General features: G+C 38.5%; 1 protein-coding gene across 1 annotated transcript; it reads left to right on the forward strand.

Moving 5' to 3' along the window:
- Positions 1-6,793: 6,793 nt before the first annotated feature.
- On the forward strand, positions 6,794-24,391 carry micall2b (mical-like 2b). Its single transcript, XM_007549715.2, has 16 exons — positions 6,794-7,180; positions 9,057-9,105; positions 10,536-10,677; positions 10,760-10,947; positions 11,588-11,712; positions 12,520-13,200; positions 15,625-15,821; positions 18,000-18,063; positions 18,571-18,683; positions 18,786-18,850; positions 19,629-19,752; positions 19,845-19,944; positions 21,450-21,523; positions 21,602-21,716; positions 21,901-21,947; positions 22,499-24,391. The coding sequence occupies exons 1-16, from the start codon at positions 7,038-7,040 to the stop codon at positions 22,567-22,569; spliced, it is 2,298 nt and encodes a 765-aa protein (XP_007549777.1). The 5' UTR covers positions 6,794-7,037; the 3' UTR covers positions 22,570-24,391.
- Positions 24,392-25,343: the final 952 nt, after the last annotated feature.

Raw genomic sequence — 25,343 nt, forward strand, 5'->3', positions numbered from 1 at the left:
GCAGTTTCATTGTTTTGTCCTTTTTTTTCCCTCTGAAAGTTTTTTTTTTTTTTTTTTTTTTTTTTAGCATTAGCTGGTGGTTGGATTCCTCACGGCATCAACACACTGGTGCTTTTATAGCTTGTTGTGTCTGTGAACGTAGAAAAGCACAAGGTTTTTTGTGGTTCCAACGTTTATGATGTACAGGTATATGTAATAAATTAAATGCGTATTCTGATGAGACTCGTCTCTAATTAAAAAGAACCCTTTGAAAATTAACTTTTCACATATTATGTTTTCTGTGCTAGTATCATTTTACAACACAATAAAAGGATTTCAGATGTTATAAAAATGCTGTATACAACAAATATGACTTTGCAATTTGACGCCTGTGCTGCTTTAGGAAGCTCCGGCTCTTTAGCACGTCACTGCAACAACGCTCTTCCATTATTATTTATTTCCTTTATTAACATGCACTCCATTTTTATGCTAGTTATAAAACAAATGCAGTCAGGGTTAGTTTATTATTCAGATAGGTAGGAAGTTTTCTATCTTAGCAAAACCAACCAACAGCGTCGCTTGTCCACTTTCCCCGAATAGCAAGGAAAGAGCTGCTGTCACCTCTTGCTGTCACTAAGCGTCCATTTGACAAATTCCTCTTAAAGACGCCTTTTCTAGTCAAGAGAACAAACCATTGTTGCATTCACAGCAATAGTTAGTCACGCTCTGCGGCTTCAGACAACACATCATACATGTCGACCTTCCTCCAAAGATTCTCACATTAGAAAAGTCCATTTAAAAATATGTCTGTTTGGAAAAATGAGTGAAGAAGAAAATGTTTAGTAGGACAGGTCTGAAGGATTTGTAGTTCAATAATCTGATAAACTATTGTCTTTAATACTGCATAACTGTTAGCTCTGTCTATCTTCTGTCTGGTTTAAGACATACAGTCATATAGTCACATAGAGTCACTTATTCTTCTGAAATTAGAATGTTTTCCATTTCTGGATCACTTTTAGAATATTGTCCACTGATATACAGACTATGTAAAAGTAATTAAATGCTTAGTTGAAGTTGAGTTGGTTCCTTTGTGTTTCACTCTGGTAGCAAAATAGAAACTTAACATTCACATCTTGTCTTCAGAGAAACTAAATTTAGTTTAAAACAACCCTCCAGTTGGCAACGTCCCAAAGATGCCAGAGGCTTTAAATGAGTTTGATGATTCGTGTGACGTCCATTTAACTTGTAATTCTTTCCATCTAGCAGGAACTTCTGACTATGACTAGGAAGAAAATCATATGACCAGATGAAAGATGACGTTATCTAGTTTGACATTTTTTTAAGGAGGAATACATGAACATGAAGTGGGAGAGCATGACTCAAACACGCCAAAAGTCATCTTGTAACCAGAGTTCGGTAGAAACTAACTACAATTACTTGAGTAACGTTTTTTGGGGGGAAAATTTTACTTTTAGAAGTATTGTTGTCACACTGTACTTTTTTTTACTTTTAGTGGAGTAAAGTTATGATAAAGCATTATGACTCTCAGTTGAGTAAAATTTCTGGATCCTCTATCCACTGTGAATAACTTCACTAAACTAAAATCAAAATGTTTTAACCAAAATTCACTATACGTTTTTACTCTTATTTTAGTAATGTCTTGGATGTCTACTCTTTACTTTTACTTCACTTTTGCTTCTAGTACATTTTCTATTCACATCCACTTTACAGGCAAACATTTCCTAATTGTTTTCTAATAGACCATGAATAAGAAACTCTAGGTTTCCTCTCCCTCTTCAACTCTGTTTATCTCGTTTCCTGGCTTGCACTGCTGTCTGTTGAAGACTACCAAAAAATACCAATATGTTTCAACATACTCAAGGCAAACTGCTGAGGAAAAACAAGAAAGAGGAGTTTTGCTTAATTACCCAGATTCTGAGGGCTAAAACAAAACCCCATGCTCCTCCCATGTTAAAGTATCCCTGTTGCCTCTAATCTGTGTGTGTGAATGGTCTACAATGGTCTGTGTGTGTGAATGGTTTACAATCGCCACCCAAGTGCATTATGTTGACTTTAAGAGCCCAAGTTTTAAACTGTTAACCCTCATTGTCAAACACAGCTTGTTCTTGTTAGGTTTTTGACCAACACTTTGAAGGAACACGTGGCTGCTACATATCTTCTCTTTTCGTGTTTTTCCACTCTGTGCTGAAAGACTGGATCTACTTATGTAATAACAGGTGGTAAGGCTACAGGTGCTTTTCCACTTCTGCTGAACATCGATGTGTAATAGGCTGTGTATAAACTGATCAAATATGAGAAAATGTATTCATACAGTCGGTGAGAATAGAATTTAAAATTTTCCTCCTCACACAAGCTCCATCATACTCCTTCCTGGAGGAGGCCATCCACTGAGAATAGGCTGCAATCAACTAATTGTTCTGCTTTTTGACTCTTCATTAACATACAACATACTCCTACATCGGTTCATCTGTTTCTTCTCAAACCCCCAGTTGCTTGTACTGAGCTATAGGTTCTGGTTCTGCTCGTTCTTCCTGTTAAAGGGGAGTTTTTCTCTTCACTGCTGCTACATGCATGCTCAGTATGAGCGATTGCTATAAAGTCAATGACACAATGCAAGCAATCGTCACTAGTCAGTGACTCTATGCAATCTACTGGGTCTCCTTGGACACAAAACTTTTTAAAGTCAATTGAAATGGGATCAGTGATGAGGTTTGTGCTTTAAATGGACAAATATCCCTGATCAGCTTTGGTATTTACACAAACACATCTGACCTGAGCTAAAATGAACAGTGGAAAATCTACTTATGTTTACTAGCAACTCGCCTACTTTTCCTGCCATTTAGATGCTGCGTAGGAGACAGCTCCAGTCCCATAGAGTCTGTCCACTGAAAACTTTATTTCTGCTCATTGCAGAAGGGCAAATCAGGACAACTGGAGTTGTGCACATTATGAACTTTTTTTTCATTTATTAAGTTTGAAAGCAAAAGTTTTTCTCCTGTCACAAACTTAAAAAATATGCAACACTTTGTACATGGCCCCTAGGCTGAAAATACTTTTTTTTTGAGAAAGTACTTAAGAGCTAGAGAGAAGATTTTCAGTTCATGAATGCCTCTCCTAAAGAATTTCACATTCTTCCCTGACTGTCTCTTACAAGGTGAAATTCTTGCTTTTTGCAAATTCTCCAAGGCTAAATAATTCATCTTAATTCAGGAGAAAAAACAAAACAAAACAAAACAAAACAAAAAAACACTCCCCTGGCATAACTTTGTCCAGGGTTTTATGTTCATGCTTTTAAAAAGTACTTTTAGCTTTTATCCAAAGCTGAAACTGACAATTTTGAAACCTAAAATTATTCATTATCATTTGTGATAGAATGCACCAGAAAAAAAAGAAAATAAGAAAACCAGAATAAAATAAAAACTTGCAAATACATCAGTAACATTGCAAGAAATCTCAGTCACTAGAAAGTGAGTTTAATTTCCCTTTGGGATTAATAAAGTATTTTTGAATTTGAATGCAGGAACAATGAAGCCCCCACAGTATTTATCCTGATTGGTTTATACACTGGTGATTTTTTTTTAATTATGTCTGCCTAAAATTGTCACAGTTTTCCATGAGTTTATTAGATGGTATGAATTCTCCATTCTCTAATCTCTCACAAAGTGATAATGTTTTTCTAATCACTAATTAAAATGTCTGCCCTATCCTAAGCTAACCATCACTGACCGATGTCAAGGAAGTATTAGTCACAACAGACCGACTTAGTAACTAAACAGCATAAATAAATATCCTTATTAAGAAATTCTACGTTACTTTATTTACAATTTATCAAATAAAAAAACGATTTTACCTTCTTACTTCCGGCTCTACGGACGTCCTGCAATGGCGGTCGCTTCAGTTGACGTTTTTTTTTCCCCGTGGAAAGTTCGAGAACTCCAAGACGTGACGTGATTGGTCGATGCATGGAGTCTAGGAAACTACAGAATTTGGGAACAATATTTGTTTTTTTTAAGAGAGTATGAACATATTAAAGATGATACCCTATATCATCAGCTGCGATGAAAAGAAAGAGTCTGAAGACACAACAAAAAGTTGGGCTTCGATACAGTAAACCTGCTACATTTCTATTAATGTCTGAGACGTTTGCTTTCAAGATTGACCTTAGGAAATGCAACAATTTGTGACAAAGTGAGCGTCATATCTGCACTTTTAAAAGGAATTGGGCATTAAAATTAGTCAAGTAGCAATTCATCAGACAGTAGTTCAGTTTAGTTTTTTTTTATATATACGTTAGAATTTCAGGAAATACACTCCAATTAGATCATATTCAAAATATAGTGCACCGAAATTCAGCTCATAAAGTTTTAAGGTCAGGCAACTGCAAAACCTGAATTTCCGGTTTCTTATAATTCGTTTTAAATGCTTTAACTGCTCAAATATTTAGGCCATCATGTGAATAAAAAATATTGTTAAAACTAAAGTTGGCGCCTTTAGAAAGTTAATCTAAAAAATGTAATTTAGAAATTGTTAAACTTACATAGTGGTTCTTTACTCTTCTAGCATTGTCATTTTAATTAATTTACTTACAGTGAGATGATTCGTAAAGGAGGACATAACTTCTGAAAGTTTGACAAAGGAAAATTGAGCCATCTTCATAAAGTTCATGTATATTTCTGTAGCTTGTCAGGAACCGGTTTAAGTTCAGTCATGCAGATATTTCCTGTCAGTCAGCCTAGATTCTGTACACTCTTCCTCATAGTAATAATGTGCTTTAACAGTCAATTAGCAAAAGTTTTGACTAGCCAGCCATTTCAAAACAGGAATTTGTTGACGTAAGCCTTTTGTTTGTTTGTTTGTTTTTACCAAATTATATTTAATTGACATGAAATCCGATCAAGATCGCAGCAAATAAGGTCAACTTATGGAACTGGAGCCACCATTTAGTAAAAAAAGTATTAATGTTTTACATTTACTGTGTTACCTGAGACATAAAGGCTACATGAGATTAAGCAACTGAAATTTTTGAAGGTTGGATGTGTTGAGAAAAATAGAAGCGGCCAGCCTTTTAAATAACTTGAGGCGCTTGTGATGTTTTACAAAGTATGAACTCTGTGGTCCGGTCTGCACCACTGTAACATTTCCTCTGTTATTGATTAACAATAATCCCTCACTGGACTGACGTTCACGACATTTTGCTGACTTAAGAAGTGGGCAGATGAGGAGAACTGTGGAGAAGGTGCTAAGGTTGCAGGTATTCACATGTTTGAATTACCTAAACAAAGCCTCTTCCTCCTTTTTGTTGTTACTCTGATGAACACAGAAGGTGTCAGGTGACTTTAGCGAGCCGACGCCGCCCACCGCCTTTAACACACCCACCTGAGCAGGACCGGACAAGCTGGATCTCACCCGCTCAACCACACCCGATTAACTGTTTTCACTTTTTTATCCCAGGGCTAGAAAAATACTAGCACAATGCATATTATAAAGTATTGTGCACATGAGTTAACCTTGATAGCTAATAACAGATTTCTGTGAGGCATGTAAGATGACTACAAACTAAGAGCAGGAAGATGTTGATTTAAAAAAAATTAATTGGGAACATTCTCATATATTGAGATGAACGGCAGACCAGAGCCAGCATGTGAAATAAGAGGTATATGTGGATGCTTTTCAGTCCATCATTGTCACATCTTTTCAACTCTGATATATAATTTTCTGCGGGACTGACTGACACCCAGGCTTTATGATTCCCACCTCAAAACAACAAATTTCTTGTAATTTATCATTTTAAAATAGTGTAACCCTCCTATTTTTAAAAATATTTAATTACATGACCCTATCGTCATTTGAGGGCAGAACCAACAATGAAATATTGAAAATGCACTACGAACAACAGAGGGAGAAAAAAGATAGATTAATTTGAAATAAAACAGACGTTGCAAGTTTTTGAAGCCTGTGCTCATCAGTTCATAATACAATTAAACTAATAAGACTGTCCGTCTGAGTGGGTTTATATTTGATGTAACTTTTATTAAAAAAAATTACATATTTGTTGAGACAGGATAGTATGAGACAGATAATGTGTGAAAAAATCTGCCTTCTCTTACTGCTAATTAGAAAGAAAAAAAAAACAATCAGAGCCAGGAGGAGGGTCTTAGCGCTGTCAATCATGCCAGTGTGTGCTACTTCGATGTTGGCAGATAAACGTTTTTTTGTAACAGTGAGCTGTTTCTCCACCATTAGTGCATTCCGCAGCGTGTTCACAAGGTTGATTGATAGCGTTAAGACCCTCCTCTTTGCTCTGATTGACTGCTTTTGGTCAGGAGCGGTGCACTTCTTCAGACTACAAAGCAGCAGGGAGAAGGTGGAGGAGCTGAATTTTATTACAGATTATCTGTCTCATATTATTTTGTCACTAGATAGTGAAAGTATTAACAAACATGTAAAAAACATGTTTTTATTTTTTAAAAAAAATAAAAGTTACATACATCAGCTTTAAATTACATTTATATGGGATGGCCTGTACACCTCTGCCCCCTCCCAACCCTTCACCCCCTTGGTGGCGCCACTGTCGGCCCCATGCAACCTTGCTCCGCCCCTGCTGTATTCCATGTACCAGCACAAGGAGTTTTATTTGAAAAGAAAATCCGAATTATGCATTTAATCTTGAAATGATTTGTATGATTTCTGTGTTTTCAACTTCGGGACTGGCCCACGCAAAAAACACCTAAAGAAGCTCCGTGGAGCTCCACCCACACCACGTCAGACCCGACCTTCCACAGGTGTCACAACCTGGTTATTTCCACTGTATCAGCTGAGGGAGAACAGGGTGATTCCCAAACGACACGCTTGTCTGAGTCAGTCTCTTGTTAGATCCATCGTGTCGGTGGGGCCGCGGAAAGTTCCCTGAAGTTCGCCGGGAAGAGAGAGAGGGAGAGAGGCGGGGGAAGCGGAGGAGTGAGCGAGGAGGAGCTCCGGGACTTCCACCGCCGATCTGCGGGCTCCGTGCGGACTCTGTGCGGGCTCTGAGGTCTGGGATGTCGGCCGTGAAGGCTCTGCAGCAGTGGTGCCGGATCCAGTGTGAGGGCTACCGGGATGTGTCCATCACCAACATGACCACGTCCTTCAGGGACGGCTTGGCTTTCTGCGCCCTCATCCACAAACACAGACCCGACCTGATGTAAGTATAGCGGCTGTGAAAGCAGGAACCGCGACGAGGTCTGCCGTGTGAGTCCGGAGCTTTAAAACGCAAGGGAGGATCTGTTTACGCTTTGTTTTATTATATTTTTACTGCTCAGGCTCTATCAGCGGTTTTATTTTCATTCAGTTTTATGATGGATTCAATAAGAAGAGAGAACAAACCTCATTCGTGTGGGTCTGAGGAGGAGAAGTTTGGAGAAAAAGTTGAGCCGTGGACTCAGTGGAGCTCATGGTTCAACGGGACTAATCTGGTGAAAGAGCCGATTAAACTTTCACCATCAGTATAACTTTTTGAGAGTAATAGTTAGATATTACAAATGTTAAATGGTTAACAAAAATGCACATCAGTAGAATATAACTGAAAAGCTGATTTCAGTAATTCGATTCAAACACTGAAATATGCCAAACTTAAATTCTTTGCAGTGATATAAGTCTATTTTTATTCATTTTGATGGTTTGGATTATTTCTGTTTGTAATTGTCAGTCAATTTGAATACCGAATGAAACCAAAACTAAACCACTGATGGGTAGTTGATAAGAAGCAAAGGCCAGACTGCTGCATCTAAGCATATTATTGGAAAGTTTAGTGGAAGGAAGAAAGTATGGTGAAGTAAAACTCAGGATTCAGGGAGATCAAAATGGTGTAGACTGCAGTTGTGGCCACTACTTAAAGAGTCATTTGTTCAAAACGAGGACCAGTCAAGTATTGAGTTCATATCCTGTACAGTACATGGTAATACTTTTCAGTTATTGACAAATCTGTAGTAAAATAATGTTTTTTTGTTGGTCTTCCTTGTCATGAAAACGTAGATCTTTAGGTACACAAGAACTCTTGATGCTGTTCAGAATAGAAATGAAGATTTGAGGATAAACTTAGTGTTAAACTTTGTCAGCGAAATGATCAGATTATATGTTTGTTTTTTTAAAACCTGTGTGTAAGAATAAGTCATTTCTTCCCATTTTACTCTACATTACAGTTCCATTGTCTGTTCTTATCAGAGCTTCAACTGTAAAAGTTGCTTTTTAGACAAAGTAAAAGCTTCTGTGAAATGTACAAGAAGGGGTTGAGAAATGCAGGATCATTTCTCAACAGCTCCAGAAAGCAGGGAGAAGATTTATTTATAAATCTGCCTTATTGGAAGCTAAATGTAACTTCTGTAGTGTCTCTCTCTCGCATTCCTTTCTCATGTTTATCTTAGGAGAAGAAGGGAAAAAAAGTCAGCTCTTGATTCTGAAGACATTTTTCAAAACAAGCAGCTTTCATTAGGGCAGAAATATGTAAATATTGTCCTCGGTATTGCCAGAATATCGCCAGGATACGAGTAAACTTGATATGAGCTCATTCTCGGATTAATTACTTAGCTATTACAAACCCTTTACTTATCACATATTGAACCTTGGCCGGCTTCCACCTTTGTTTTTCCTTCCTTGACGTGCTTCTTTAACGGCAGCGTCGTATCAAACGGAGATAAAAACTGCACCCAGTGTGTTCTCCATCCCAGCCTCCACCAGCCGCCAGACCGCAGAATTGCAGCACTTTTTAATTTTAGTCGTGTTTCTGGAGCTCTAAGCGGTGGTTAAATGCGCTGCTGGAGTTGCTCAACAACGGGCCGTGTGATTCTTGTAGATTGAGCCATGTGTTAGTTTCAGTTTTGGATGCATGGGATCAGTGACAGAGCAGACATACATCTAGTCTGACTCACTCGCACTTTCATGTCATGGTGAAGAGAGGGAACTATGCATGACTAAAGAACTCATGTCACTGCTCCAAAACTAATAAAGGTAGCTGGGAAAGTTTGAGCTCATGTTTCTTTCTTCTTCTCCTTTTTTTTTTTTTTTTAATTTCTCTGTTGCAGCAATTTTGATTCCCTGAAGAAGGAAGATGTCTACGACAACAACAAGCTGGTAAGATGTTATAAGGTTTTTTAGCACTGGCTAACAAGTTTGTATCATAAATATTCTGTCTTGTTTTTCATTACATTTGGGTGAGTCCCAGCAAGTGCTGTTGCAGCACAATAATGGTTTTGTTTTGGAAGTCCAAGCTGAGAACAATTGTGGGAAGAAATGATCTACTGCGTGTCATAAAGGATGGCCCAATGTTTCGTACACAAAGAGAGATAATAAAGGAAGCACTGTAGCTCTTAGACTGCTTCAACAGCTCTTATCCAGCTGCCTGTTTGATACTTTTCCTGTCATTTCACTCACTTAGGAACCTACTTAGAAAAAACGACTGTCAGAAAATTCTTAGAAGAATTGTTTGGGTTTATAAATAGGGAGTCTGGCTCAGCATTGGATGATGGATGTGTGGCACAGATTCTCTTGTCCAAAGATATCTTTACTCTTTGTTTTGGACCAGCAGAAAAAGTCTGTTGGTTTTTCTTTAGTCACTTAACTTTGTGTTTTGTTTTTCTTTGTGTACCTATTGAAACATTGCCTGATTTAACTTCTCCAGTTGATTGAATTTTAGCTGACTCACTGCTAATCCTGGTGTATTGTCGCATCGCTGACAATTTTTTAAAGGGGCAGCATTACGTAAACTTGACTGTTTTGAGCTTTACGTTATCGTGATACGTTTTTCAGGTATATAGTCCAGTCCAAATCTGGATGATATCTGGACGACAAATGGATGATGAAACAAAGGTGTGTGTTTTGTTGAGTCACTCTGCCCAAATTAAAATGTAGAGTTTTGCCAATCTGATTCCAGCTGCATTTATTTGTTTAATTATGAATGAGGGAAAAAAACTGGATGTGAAGAAAGGTATCCATTATGAGACACGTCTGCTATACTCGGAGTGAAACGGCTTCATTGCAAGGTTTTTCCAGAAACTCTGTAACCAGTTTTGGTGAAAGACTGACTCCACTGAGCATTTTTAGAAAGAGGCAGGGCAAGTCAACGACAAAGTGAGTTTTGAAAGGCTCTGCTAATGATCTGGTTTCTGATTAAGTCGTGTATCTGGTGGTCACTGGCAGGCCTCAGCTTGTTTAGTTTCCAATGAACTGCTGAGTGAGAGTCAACGAGTTGCCAAACTGCTCCTCGCCGCCTTTCGTTCTACATGAGCTGTGAAAAAACAGGCTCTGAGATGTTTTCAATACCAGGCGTGCAAGAACAAATTTCTAAAGATGAGAAGGCATGATCACTTTTCTACTAATATTTAAACTTATAATATTCAATATTTTTTGCCCCACCGAGGCCTAAGAAAGCCAAAAACCCTTACACAAAGTCAGACAGCTTCCTCTTTATTACTTTATCAATTGTCTGGTTTTGTTTAGCTACAAAAAATGACATCGTTTTTTATGTTTTGTTGATTAAACATCTTTTTTTCCCCCATTTTTAGGCCTTTAAAGTTGCAGAAGAACAACTGGGCATTCCGGCTCTGCTGGACGCGGAAGACATGGTGGCTCTCAGGGTTCCTGACCGCCTCAGTATCTTGACGTATGTCTCTCAGTACTACAACTACTTCCATGGACGCTCCCCTAGTGAGTTCTAACCCTGCTTCATTACCTCAATCTACGTTTTTGTCTGGCTTTTCTCATGTAATTCGTTTACGTCTGCGTTCAGTTGGCGGCATGGCGGGTATAAAGCGTCCGGCAGAGGGCACCAACGACGAACCTTCAGGGAAGAAGAACCAGGCGGTGACCGCCAAGGTGTTTCCAGGATCTAAACCCAGCAGGGAGAACAGTCCTCCCCGCTCTGCCAACGTTACAAAACCGTCTCCGTCGCCTAAACAGATCAGAAATTCAACGCAGGTAAAGACACTTTCAGGCTGCATTTGGAACTCACAGGCTGGATGATTTTTTTTTCCCGCTTATTTTGAGAAGTATTCACTCACAAAATTGTAAGTGAAATCTATTGTAACAATGACATAAACGACTCCAGATGAAAGATTCTTCATGTTGTCACAATAACCAATTTTGACGGACGATAAATTGTCCCAGTCATTACCATGATGAATGTTAATATTGTTGACCATTTTCATGTAATACGGAGGTAATAATGGCGTAATATCAATGCATTTTCAGAGATCAATGAACTTTACATTCTGATGAACATTTAACACTGAAACTGGAAGACATTTTGAAATATCCTAAATAAACAAAACAACAGAAACAACAACTAAAAAATAAGTTATGACGCCACTGTAAACAAATTTGACTTTGAAGAAAATGACTAGTACCAGACTGAAGACTTTTAACATCCAGTTTTTATTAGAAAGAGAGAAATGATAAATCATACAGATGGAAATGATTGAGCTTGTTTTATCATGCAATTTATTGCAACAAGCCTAATCGTCATCTAGAACAAAAATTAATTTCCCAAAAAAGTAGATGTCCTCATTGCTGTCTTTAAAGAAGTTCCTCATTAACTGGTGTCTTCTTTGTCTTTCAGGAGCATCATGTTGAGAAATCTCAAGCAGGAACTTTAAGCAACAAATGTGTGTCATGTAACAAACACGTTCACCTGGTGCAGAGACACCTAGTGGAGGGAAAGCTCTATCACAGGAACTGTGCGAGGTAAGGACACTTATGGGAGAATGGATTCCTGAAATTCATTTGAATCGCAATAAATAATATGACATAATAATATAAAGCATGATGAAATGGAAGAAATAATTTGGAAGTCTGTAAATGAGGCTGAGTTGCTGTGCAATTTAAGTGTAGATTAGGAATATTCTTTAAAATAGTTAATTATCTGCAGTGCCAGATATATTTGATTGGACTCAGAAGACACATTGAAGTTGAAGTTCCTTGTTTCGGTTTGAAAACCACAGGAATTTTCTCATATTTGTTTTTAGCAAAGAACGATGCTACAAACTTATTTTAATTCAACCTTAATGTCTTCATTGAATTTAAGTTCAGTCTTTGACTAGGCCAGTTGAAAACATTCATTTGTTTCTTTTATTTTGTGCCATTCAGAGGTGGAGCTGTCTGGATCATTGTCCAGACTGCAAACCTCAAGTATGTTTGAACTATTCTCTCTTGAAATGTTGTGTTAGTTTGACTTCAGAAGTAACTGGACTTAGTGATTGGGAACATTATTATCCAGTAATTTAAAACTTCAACAGAGTCCATGCCTGCAGGAAGTAATTGCTTCTCAGTAGCCGAAGGTCCAGGCGATCTGAACCGATCTGTATGAAGCAAAGTGTAGAGGGTTGTTTTTTTTTTTTTTTTTTTACCCCCTTAATTCGCACTTTTTGATGTTAAAATTTGATGCTCTGAAGCATTTATTTGTGACCACAAAAGTAAAAACAGAAGAATTCTGTACGACCAGTTCAAAAAAATATAATCTATTAAAACCACGTTTTCTTTCCTGCATTTCAGGTCCCTTTCGACGAACACGAGCTCCCCGTTTCGCGATCTTCCCACAAACGCCCACATTTCCAAATTTAGTTGCCAACCCGAACCCGTTAAACCCGCCACAGTGGCTCCGGCTAAAACACCGTCCAGACTTGGGCCGACGTGGGCAACAGAAAAGCCCGGCTCTCCTCCGAACGGCTCCAGCTCGTTTTCTGCTTCACCTGTCTCAGCTCCTGCTTCTGTTGTTAAGGAAACCCTGAAGGCACCTGTGTCCAAACCGCCTACCTTTACGACGGCTGTCAGCACCAACCCAACGGCCGAACCCCGGACCTCCGTCACCGCGGCCAAAACGTGGGAGTCAAAGATGAAGTTTTTACGATCGGATGACAGCACCAACCACGAGGAGAAAAAGACGACAGTTTTTAGTACAACTGTGAATAAAGGCCAGACCACGAACAGCAAGGGGCAGGACGTGTTGCCGGGTCAGACTGTAACCATGGTTGTCAATGTTAAAGATGTGGATAAAGGGGGCGCAGCTAAAACAACTGCTGCGGGTAGCAAGGCGAGTAAAAATGCTAAAGAGTACGACGATAAGACGAGAGCAACAGCAGCAGCTTTCATCTCCAAGAAACTTCCCGAGGAGAACAACAACAACAACAGCAGCAAGCCATCGTGGACAAACGTAGCACTCCGAAAAACTGACAAGTAAGCCTGATCAGAACGGAAGAATTATCCTTAATGCTACAGTATGTAACTTTGACTAAAACATGTCTTTTGCATATTTATTAAAACTAACTAAGTTTGCGTTAACAGTGAAATTGCGTAATTGAAATTAGGAAAATAAATCCACTCTATGGAATCAAGACAATTTTGAAAAAAACTCACGATTTTCAATAAAAGGTTTTTGCACTACAATGAGGTGAGTTTTCAGCCGTATTGAAAAACATTTCTCATTACAAGTAACATGATCAACAGCCAGATGTTACTACTGGCGAAAATCACAAAGAAGAAGACAGGAAGTAGAAACTGGATGATGGCTTGTTTTTGCTCTCACAGCATCACACAGTTTATAAAAAGTTGTGTTTCATCCAACCTGTTGAAACCATAACTCTTCTGTAAAATGGCCGTCTACAATTTCCCAAAACTTTGCATACGTAGACACTAGGGGTTGCACCAATTAGTCGACTAGTCGACTCGTCGATTCTTTTCTCTGCACTGACTTTTTTCTGGGCCAGTCGACTAGTCGCAATTACATGACTAAACAGATTTTTCCCAGAAAATGAAAGAAGGTGGACTAGATGAGTTCGTCAGAAAGCTCAAATTGTATAAAAATGTAAATAATTTAATAATTACAAACTGTAAATTACAACATAGGCTACCGCAATAGGGGCGTTGCGCGGCGCGGTGGTTAGCGCGGCGCCCCGCATACAGAGACTTTAGCCCGCGGTAATCAGGAGTCCGACTCCCGTCCTCCATTCACTGGGCCCAGGCCTCTCTACGCTCTCTCTGCCCCCTTACAGTTAGATCGTTGTCAAATAAACTAGTGCCGAAAAAATCCTTAAATAAATAAATAAATAAAAAAGACTACCGGAGTAATGTGTTACAACGCGTCATGATGTCAGGCTTTTTTATCCATCCAACTGATCCGCGTCACCCTGCGTATTGAAGCTTTTAACCTGGCAGCTTTACGCTCTTATATAGATATGATTTGACTACATCTGGAAACTAAGTCCAAGCTTCATCCTGAGGATCTGATAGAGGCGATCTCGGCCGCCGTCTGCATGTCGGTTCAGAGAGCCGCTGCTGAGTCAGCAGAGATCATGCTGCTCATCGGGCGGAGGAGCAGCAGGAGGTTTCGTTAAATTCAACTGTAACCAAACGGGATCCGTTCATGATAAGTTTGGTTTGTGATGTTCCAAAAGCACCAGTGGTCAGTGTGATAATTTGACTCCTATACGAGTAACTATCCAGAGATCATCAGCATCAGCCGGTGTTTGGAAAAAAAACAAAAAAAAAGTCATACCCGACTTTGTACAACGAACTTTTCTCCCTGCTCACGAAGAATGATCTGTTTATTGCTCTTTTAATTCTGCATAATAGACTTAGTAAAAGCAGGAGAAGGGGAGTGTGTGTGTGTGTGCTGATAAAGCCTCCAAGTAGTTGTGAAGGGTTTTTGCGCTTACGTCACTATGACGTCACCGCGACTAGTCGACATCGACTCGACTATTATCATGATGTAGTCGACCTTAAAAATATGTAGTCGTTCAACCTCTAGTAGACACTCCCATGTTTAAAGGGCTTATTGCTTCAATGATTGAATAAGACGCCAACATCTCCTCTGATTGGCTGAATTATGAATATATCTCATGTAACCGTCTACATCCGTCACTGACATGATTTAGTGTGAATAAGCTTATTCATGTTTGATTTTAATTATATTTCTTATTTTAATGGAAACACCTCAATTGCAAAATTGTGTTCTTTTAGACATTGGCAGAAAATAGACAAAGGTTTGCGCACATTTGTAATGGAAACAGCTCCTGCCAGTATAACATGAGACAATCTGTGAAAAAATTACCTTCTGCTTGAGCTGCTATTGCCATCTGAAGAAATGCACAGCTCCCAGTCACAAACAGCCAAACAGAGCTTGGAGGAGGGTGTTGGTGCTGTCAATCATGATCATGTACATGCTGCTCAATGTTCTAACGGAACTTTAACTCACCGTTAAAGGAAAATTGTTTATCCACGTCATCGTTGGCCATGCTAACTAGCTTTAACATTCATGGCAGGCTCCTTTGTGGTGAACCAGCTTTAACGAAACAAAGAGAGGAGGAAGTTGTAAGCGGCTTGTAGGCAAAGTTGATCGACAGCACTAAGACCCTCCTCCTGCTTCTTATTGGCCGTTTCTGACAGAGTGGTGTATTTCTTCAGATGGCAGAAGAGCTCTTTCTTTTTTTTTTCACAGATTATCTGTCTTATACTTTACTGTCACAATTAATGACAGTTTTAACAAATATGCAAAAAAAAACTTTTTTTTTTTTTTGAAAAGTTGCATACTTTAACTCTTTGTCACATCTAACTTCTTGTGAAAAAGAATGACTTTGAGTGAGTTTAATTTGTTGTGTTCAGACCTCCGGAGGAGACGCCAAAGAAGACTGAAACGGGGGCCGTCCGGGGGAAGGTGAAGCTGAAAGCAGACCCGTCTCTCCTGGCGGATCTGCAGACTCCAGAGCCTGAAAAGTCTGCAGCCGGTCGGAGCGGAGGAGCAGACAAGACTCCAGACAGGGGAGGCCTGAAACCTCCCCAAACCTCCCACAACACATCAGGTTAAACACACTCTTTCAAGGAGTTATCTCATCTGACATGGCAGTCTAAAGGGTTTATTCAGGTGTGGAATGTATCTTATTCATTTAAAGTCACAATGTAAATAACTAAATCTTTGAGAGGGAAATTTTTTGTGACAGAAATAAAAAGGGAGTGAAGTGACACTTAGACTCAGCAATGTCTCTAGTTGAAGAGTTTTCTGCAGCATTACTTTCTACTACTGAGTATTAGGGCCAGAATAAGAAAATAAAAATAAATGAAATTATAAAATTAAGTAAAAGAAATTGTGAGAATAAAGTCCAAGTATTATAGTACTGTTGCTGAACTTGAAATAAGATTAAACAAATTTACCAGTATGTTTTCAGTATGATACAGGAGCTTGTTTGTAGTAAATAATTCGTATTATTGATGAAAAAGTCCTTGTTCCACTGGCAGATTATTTCACTTATGAGAAGACATTTTTCCAGTGTTATAAGTGAAATAATCTTTCAGTGGAACTAGTACTTTTTCATCAATATTAAGGAATTATTGACTTAATACAGGCTCTTATATCTTGCTGAAAAGTTACTTGTTAGTTAGTTTTGTCTTTTTTTTTCAAAAGAAGACGGTTCAAAAGAAGTTAGTTTTAAAACCAACTTACACTTTTCAAAGTTTTGACCAAGAATACTTGATCTGATTTTGTGTTCCTGCAGTGTAGACACAGTAAAGGAAGCTGTTCATTTGTTCATTTTTATTTTTTGAACTAGTCAAGAAAAAAAACAAACTTAACCGGCTCAAGTGTTTCCAATTAGCTGCCTACGGGGCCATCTGCTGGTTAAATTGGATAAGGCACCATATTTCACGCCCTACCTCTCAGCCACTAACCAGTGTATATGCATGTCATTGAAACAAAAATCAATTAATTTAGAAGAGAATAAATATAATGCATAAGTAAATCCATTGCACTGACCTAAGGCAAGATGAGAATCCAAATAATAACCAATAAAAGTAATAAACTTGTCAGGGGAACGTTGGTTGGTCATGTGTGAAATCATCCACTTAGTATTTTTTCCCCTCTGGGCTACATGATTTTAAGCCCATGAAGTGGCTGCATCATTAACCTGGCTGTGAGTAAAACGAAGTTTCACACGCTTCATTGGTCCATTAAAAAATAAAAAATAAATTTGTTGAGTTCTGGATTATTCCAGAAGGTTTACTGTCCTTTATCAGGATCTCAGAGTAGTTTTAAATGCCTGTTTGTGACGGTTGTTCTGTCAGAACAGACGGCTGCGTCAACGTTTCAAATGTCTAGAGTTTCATTATGAAGAACTTTTATCCCTCTGGTAACTAAATCAGCCTTACACCGCCACACAATGTGTGATAGTTACAACACTGTTCTTGGTTCTGGAATTATTTGGACTCCAATTTTACTTCTTTTGATTGGTGGCACCAAGTTTAATTGTTTCCTGACTATAACCCAGAATGCATTTGGTTTTCCCATTTCTTTAAGATTGCCATAGTGGCAAAATATTTGTTTTTAATTCAAAAAATGTATTATTGACAGAATAAGTGATTCTTTATTTATTTCAGTTTTTTTGTTATACATTTTGCATAAATTCCAAATATTCTGTGTATGTGTAGGGCCTAAGGATTTTTTAATGATATTATGAACTTGAAACTTTCATATGCTGGAAAATCACATTTACACTGCAAAAACACACAATATTAAGTATTTTTGGTGTAGTTTCTAGTAAAAATACGTTAGGTTCACCTAACCCTAACCCTTAGACATAACTGAATAATAAGTAACTTTTTGGTGGAATATAAGAGCTTGTTTTAAGTCAATGATTCCTTAATAATCTGGCAATGGACAAGTACCAGTTCCAGTGGCAGATTGTTTATGTATAAGATGGGAAAAATGTTTTATTATAAGGGAAATAATCTGCCAGTGGAACTGGTACTGGTATTTAGGAATTAGTGACTTAAAATAAGCTCCTATATTTTGCTTGTAAGTCAATTTTATCTTATTTCAAGTGTTCAAAGATATTTGCACCAGTAACTAGACCAGAATTACTTGGTAAAATTTTGTGGTTTTTTTGCAGTTTAGTGAAGGAAGATGACCAGAGAAGATAAAATAAAAAACGGATTTGATGTTTCCTGTTTGTTTATTTTTATACTTTTTTTTTTTCTTTTTTTTGCAGCGTCAGAAAATGAGTCTCCTGGAGCCTGGAGGTCAAAGCTGAAGCCCATCTCCAAAGAAGCGAAGTAAGCCATTCTATTAACTAACATAATTATTATTTTTTTTAATCGGCTTGTTTTTATCTTTTCGTTAACATCTGTCCACTAGTGACTCCCTTCCTTTCTGTTCGAACAGCAGGGAGTGTTTGTACATAGGTGTCCTCTCAGCATACTGACATGGAGCCTTAATTCTTGGAGATCTTTCTTCCCTCCTCATGTCTTGTCTGTCCCTCCTGTCCCTCCATCCGTCCTCCTACAGGACGCCTGAACCCGCTGCTCAGCCAAATGGCCCAGCCGTCATTTGTTGTCGCTGCTCTCCGTCTCTCCCCTTCCGCCCCAAATGGCGTCAGGACAGAGCGGAGTTCTCCGCGGTGCAGCATATGCTCCTTCCAGAGAATTCTCTCTCCTTTTCCTTCGCCTTTTATAAATCAAAACTCAGAAATGCTGTGGCAGAACCGGGGTGGATTGAAGTAGATGAAATGAGGTTGATTAAATTCTTGGTTTCTTTGCCTAATTTTAATCTTGTCTGTTCAGACCAGCAGGTCTTCCTCAGTCTTCGCCTAAACCTTACAGCAATGGAGCGACAAGGACTTCAGAGCCCTCTGCTGGGCCTCCGGCGGTCAGCACCATCATTTCTGTGTCAAAGGGTAACGGCAACATCAGCTGCACTGGGATTTCAGTTTTCAGTTGTTAAAGAAGTTGAGAATAATCAATGTTGCATTCACATTTTGAATTTGATCTCTAATCAGAATCTCAGAATGGGCCGAAAGAACAAATTCCCAGCGCCGCCAAGTCCGAGTCAAAGAATGCTAAGGTATGAGGCTTAAGAATTAGGCCTGTCACAGTAAATTAGTTCATCGCATGACAAATTAAAACAAACTCAATCATATCCATTTGCATGATTTATTGTTTTTCTCCTTTCTCTCTTTCTATCAAAAACTGGATGATCAAAGTCTTCAGTTTGGTTCTTTGGTCTCAGTTTTGTTTAGACATCACTGTCCATTTTATTTAATGTTTCCATTTATTTATTTCGGATATTTTAAATATTTTCCAGTTCAAGTGATAAATGTTCTGAGGTTCCCCCAGATAACTTGCTAAGCCCGGTGGTAGGATGTTAGGGCTGTCATTCATACAGTGACCCGTCGTGTTTTTGAGTTAAAAAAATGTTTAAAATTTACAGGAAATTTTAAAATATCACTTGATAATTATGTGTTATTGAAAGATTGGAAGGTTAATACCTAAACAACAACTATAAAGTCTTAAAAAATGCAAATATTTTAAAAAGACTTAAATGAATAACCAATGTATAGCCTAGTGGGGGCACAAGAAAAGCCTGGTGGCCCTCCAGGCTTTTAATACACTGGGGGACACGCCTTTCAAGATAAAACTGACTAAAGGTTAAACAAAAACAGATGTAAAAAGAGAAGTGTTTTTTTTTTATTTGGAAAGATGAGTAAAGTCTGAGTGCAATCTTTGCCATTAAAAAACCCAGAAGGCACATCTAAAAAAATAAACGAGTTAAATCTGTGAATTTTTTATTTTTTTTTTAAAACTTTGCACAAAACTTTGCTCACGTATGTGAACATCTGCAGACGAAGCCCGGCTACATCCCCAAAGAGGACATCATCCGGGAGCTGAAGGAGATCGAAGAAAACCTAAACGAACTGGAGAGGAGAGGAGTGGAGCTGGAGTTGAGGCTGCGCAAGACTGAGGAAGGTGAGCCACCGACTCCCAGAATGCACGTCTGGAGGGAAATGTAAAGGGAAGGGAACGCGCCTCTGATCGGCCGTGTGTCTGTTGTACGACAGAGGGCGGCGGCGACGACGAAGACGAGCTCATGGTCGAATGGTTCACCTTGATCAGAAACAAGCAGGTGGCCATGCGTCGTGAGTCGGAGCTCGTGTATATGTGAGTACACACACACACACACACACACGCGCACACACGCACACACACGGGTTAAGAAAAAAGGGTTTTCAGTAATTAGCGGAACAGACTTGTGGCCAGAAGGTCGACAGTTTGAGGTCCCAGTGTCCTCCCTCCTCTGTCCCACAGCGAGGAACAAGGCAGCTGAAGCCCCCTACTGGCCACGCTGAACAAACAGTAGCTGGAATCAGAATGTGGTTCAGAAAAACAAATTTACGACCTTGGACGTACTGGGTGTCATCNGAAAAAAGGGTTTTCAGTAATTAGCGGAACAGACTTGTGGCCAGAAGGTCGACAGTTTGAGGTCCCAGTGTCCTCCCTCCTCTGTCCCACAGCGAGGAACAAGGCAGCTGAAGCCCCCCACTGGCCACGCTGAACAAACAGTAGCTGGAATCAGAATGTCGTTCAGAAAAACAAATTTACGACCTTGGACGTACTGGGTGTCATCGAAAACTCTATAAACTAAAAAGTACTTTGTTGTAATCTCTTAAGAAAAAAAAAAAAACATCAAAAAATTGTTGGTAGCAGATCCAAAATCCACATTTAGCACAGTCTGTTGTATCGTAGCTTTGAAAGGATCATAGTAGAGGAATATATTTTTACCAGGGTGTCGACGCATCCTTAAAGGTGCAGTACGTAACTTACAGAAACATGTTTCTTCCATATTAAAACTGTCGCCATGTCATCACAGTATAAGAGATGATCTGTGGAAAAAAAAAAATCAACTCCTCCACCACCTCAGTCTGCAAAACTGTGCCACAAACCTGGTCAAAACAACCAATCAGAGCGAAGGGGAGGGTCTTAGCGCTGTCAACCAACATCATGTATGTGCGGCACAATATACAAATGACGGAGAAACAACTTACTGTTCCAGGAAAACTGTTTATCCACCGACATCGGTGGTCGTGCTAACTAGCCTTAGCATTTGTAGCAGTCTGTGTAGATAGTGCAGCAGAGAGCGAGAGGGAGCAGGCGCAGACCCCAGAAATTTAACCTGTTGCAACGTTTGATAGCAGGAACATTTTTCAACCTGCCTATAGGGGCAATTTGGAGGTGTGTGTGATTCTCCCCAGATCTTTAGGAGCATGGTGGAATTTTTTTTTTCTTTGATAAAGAGTGTTGATTATATGCTACATTAAGCATTTTTATGCTTTGTTGGATAGTTTTTGTTGTGGACAGATGATAAACCATCCAGATTTTGGCTAATTTGACATCATGATGCGTTTTCACTGTCGTGCAGGGAGGCTAACTGTTTGAATCCAAGATAACCCAGTAAATGTTGCCATACCGACTTAATATAAAAATGAAGTAGGTAAGGCAGAACTTATCTACAACAACAAACTAACTAAATAAAGGTTGTTTAAATTACAGCAGTTCATAATAGCTTCTGATTCAAGGCAGATCAAGCTAGAAATTCTTTGCAATTTGTTTTAAATGAGCTTGTTTTTGTTTGTTTGTTTGTTTATTCCCTTTTCTCGTGTCTGCAGAGGACGAACTCAGGATCTGGAAGAAGAGCAGCCCAGTGTGGAGCAGGAGCTCAGGAGGCTGATGGAAAAACCAGGTGAGTTCTGTAGAGGAGCAATCTCAGTGAAAAAACCCCGAGTTCTGCGGCGTGACTGAAATACTGTCGTGTTTCCAGAACATTTAAAAACGTTCCGGGACAGACAGAGGGAAAAGCAGCTCATGGACAAACTCTTAGAGATCGTCAACGATAGAAACGCCATCGTAGAAGGTCTGGATGAGGACAGGCTCAGGTATGTCCTCCTTTTTTCTTTTTCTTTTTTAAAGCTACGGTATTGATCTGATGTAAACCACAGAGCTCTGAATACGATCCTCATGCAGAATGCTCATATTTCTCCTAACACTACACAAATGGAGTGTTTCCACACACACTCATTCTAAATTTGTTTGCTCTTTCTGCTTGTTTTTTTTCTACAGGGAGGAAGAGGAGGATGAGGAGCTAAACAAGATGATGATGAATTTCAGTGAGTGTCTCCACCAGCCCCTCTCTCCATTATGCTCATTATTAATCAAAACCTCGTCGTCGCTGTGATTTTAGTCGGCATCCGAGTGAACAGATTTCAGGTTTGGCTGAAATGGATAGAACTTGGGGAAAAGTTTGTCTTTGTGAACTTACGGTGCATTTTTAACGAGTGTTGTCGGGTGATGTTTTCAGCTAATTTGATTTAATGTCTGTTAATGGAAAATGGAATCAAACGTTAGAAAAAAAAAAAAAAAGCTTTTCCCGCATCTTTGTTAGACAAAATGGTTAACACGGCCGGTTAATTTGACCCTTTTGAAAACTCTGTTGGTCATTTGCAATTCATGATCAGGAACCCGGAGCGGAATGTTGTGGAGATTTATTGAAACTCGGTGAAAGGTTGGCGACTAAACGTGGAACGTGGGCTAAAGATGAGCCATTTCACTTTAATGTATTCATGAAGTTCATGACAAACTTTCAGTAGTTATTTTTTTTCTTTACTCTGTTTAAAGGCCTATTTTGATTTTGTTTTTCTCTTTTCTCTTTTCCTCCCAGACATAAAGAAGACCAAGAGAAAGTCTCAGAAATTCAGACTGTTCAGCTGGGGAAGCAAGAAGGACGCATGATGCTCCTGGAAACCGGCACCACCTTGTTTTCACAAGCTGCTTCCTCTGATCACTGTCAATTCCTAGGATGACATCGATACTGTGTGTGTGTGTGTGTGTGTGTGTGTGTGTGTGTGTGTGTGTGTGTAGAAGAGAGAGAGAGAATGATCCACCATTGTCTGTGATGAGATTTACTTCAGTACTCCAGTTTAGTTTTAACCTTGTTCTTGTCTTCTCCTGTTCACTTTGTGCCTCAACATTCTCAGTATTTGACTCGTATTTCCTTACTTGCATAACGTATTCAATACTGTATGTATTCTGTAATGCATAATGGTTAAAAAACAAAAAACAACCAAAAAAAAAAAAACAGCAAGATTTAATTCTGAGTTATTTTGCTCAGACTCTACAAAAAGATTGTCAGAAGAAATTATGACCAGGAATTTCTGTGCTTTATCTTTAGGAATGCCACAGTTACTGGCACCCTGGTGAAAATGTTTACAAACAACTTATGCTAGCATGTTCACATCAAGACACATCTTGTTGCAGTTCCCTTTGCACCAGTGCTGGAGATTGGGCATGAATTTTGAGATTTCTCATTCACCTAATGTGCAAGTTTTGGTCAGCTGCTGTTTTCTTTTGGCCGTTTCCTGCCTTTCCTAAATCATGGGTTCACTTATCTTTCCCATTTTTCAGAGTGGCAAATAGAAATTAGGGGTCATATTTACAGTCCACTTAACTTTTGCTGGACAGTCTGATCAATTTAACCAATGGTACAAATGAAAAGAGTGCTTCAGTTAAATTAGTTTTTTTTAAACAGGTAAAAGTGCTAAATATTGTGGCAAATCCTAATGTTTGATTTGGCACAGATTGAATAAATGGTCTCAAATGAGTTGTTTTAGTTTTAAGGTAGATTTTTTTTACCTTTTGTGCCAGTAGTTCTGTGTATCTTTCGGTTTCAGGATAAAGACAACTTTTTTCTTTCTTCCACCGGTTCAGTTGAATCCTAATCAAGTTCAGAATTTTTTTTATCATAAGTTTATTCCTGCACAGGGGTCATCAGCAGATAACTAATCTTCCATGATATTTGCCATAATTACACAGATTTGTTTCATCTTAAAACTATTCCAATCCCCAAAACAACCTATAGTGTTTCATGGCTTTTCTGAGGATTTAGTCTTTCGTCACGTTTCAGTTTGGTTGTTGTTGCTGATGTACAAGTGTAAGGTAGATGACAGGATGTGCAGCACTGTCTGCTGAATGGGAATGTTTAGTTTTGCTGGATAGTGCTTGAATGAAGTTTGATTTGTGGCAGAAGACTGCTTGTGGTTTAGTTCAGCTAGCTGTTAGCTCTGAAACAGCTAGCAGATGTTGGCTAACATCTAACAGCCTGTTAGATCTGCTTTTAGCAGATGTTAGCCTTCAAGGGGAAGGCACTAAGAGAGCTAGCTCCTGCGTTTTAAGTTATTGACTTTTCGTAGTTTCTACTTTGTTGAAATTATAATAGTATGTAAAGGCTGGTCATGTGGAAAATCATCCGGTTTGTTGTTAAATTCCTCCATAAATGAAATATTTATAACCTTTTAGGAATGATAGCCATCCAAATAACAGTATAATCTGAAAATTTTCTTGCCGTGTAAAAAGAAAACAAATAATAATTCAGTCTGTCTGCTACGTTATTGCTGCTGCACTAAGAAAATAACTGGTTTGTCTCATGTGACCTTTATGTGTAACTACATGTATTTCATTAATGAGTCAGAAGAGCACCAGATGCGGTTCACATTGGACCTCAATATGTGTATGTTTGTAATATTTTTATTCTGCATTAAATGTATATGGCCATAAATAACATTGTTGTTTGGTTTTTTTAAACCAACAAACATTGGTTTATTTCTTTAGGTCAACCAAACTAAATTAAAATTGACTTGGACATTTTTAGAATGATGTTCATTTCATTTGTATAGTGTATAATATTATAAGTATATTTAATATTGAGTTGAATAACACACTGTGAAGTATAAATATAAACAACTAGGATAAGTTTCAACAAATGTTTTTTTTTGTTTGTTTTAAATACATGAATATATATATAATATCAGACACTATATTTATGCCAGTTTCACCTGTCATGTAACTTACAAGTAAAAAGATAACTTGAACACAATTCGTAATCTATTATGTTAACTTGGTTTTGATTTTATTTTCCCAAATTTTGAAAGAGGAAGATGAATGTCTGTGCTACGCATGCATCGTCTCCAACCACTAGGAGGCAGCATGCGACTTTATGAAACCAATACAGTTAGCGCGCTGACACTTTGGTTAAATTAAAGAACAGACTGGTGGTCAATCTCATAATCTGAGTGACAAAGTGTTTTTGGGATTTGTAGTGAATTCAATTTGGATTTTGTTTTTATTCCCCAGACACACGTTCTAGCGTTCAAATATTCCCATATATTTCAAAATATAACAATTGAAACATAAAAGGAAAACAATGATAAAATAATATTGTATTATTGGAAAAATCTTAAAATCCTCCATTAAATCTCACTCAAACAATAATCAGAATGTTATTATTGGTGTACTCTTAAAAAAAAGTTGCCTTTTATTAAAACAGATCCAATCATCTTATCTCACGCACTCAAATATATAATGAACAACATGAAACCACACACTGCAGAAACAAAACCTTACCAGGTATTTCTGGCCTTGTTTCTACTGCAAATATCTTAGTACACTTGAAGCAATACACAGCTAACTTACAAATAACCTTTCAACAAAATATAGGAACTTGCTGTAAG

Source organism: Poecilia formosa, unplaced genomic scaffold (assembly GCF_000485575.1).
Source record: "Poecilia formosa unplaced genomic scaffold, Poecilia_formosa-5.1.2 Scaffold32, whole genome shotgun sequence".
In the NCBI taxonomy this organism is placed as follows: domain Eukaryota; kingdom Metazoa; phylum Chordata; class Actinopteri; order Cyprinodontiformes; family Poeciliidae; genus Poecilia; species Poecilia formosa.

What these genes read in the sequence shown, in the direction of transcription:
- micall2b (XM_007549715.2), top strand. Translation starts at nt 7,038, where the DNA reads ATGTCGGCCGTGAAGGCTCTGCAGCAGTGGTGCCGGATCCAGTGTGAG. An exon ending in CTTCCATGGACGCTCCCCTA is followed by an intron (nt 10,678 to 10,759) that starts GTGAGTTCTAAC and finishes GTCTGCGTTCAG; the next exon opens with TTGGCGGCATGGCGGGTATA. An exon ending in TATCACAGGAACTGTGCGAG is followed by an intron (nt 11,713 to 12,519) that starts GTAAGGACACTT and finishes CCTGCATTTCAG; the next exon opens with GTCCCTTTCGACGAACACGA.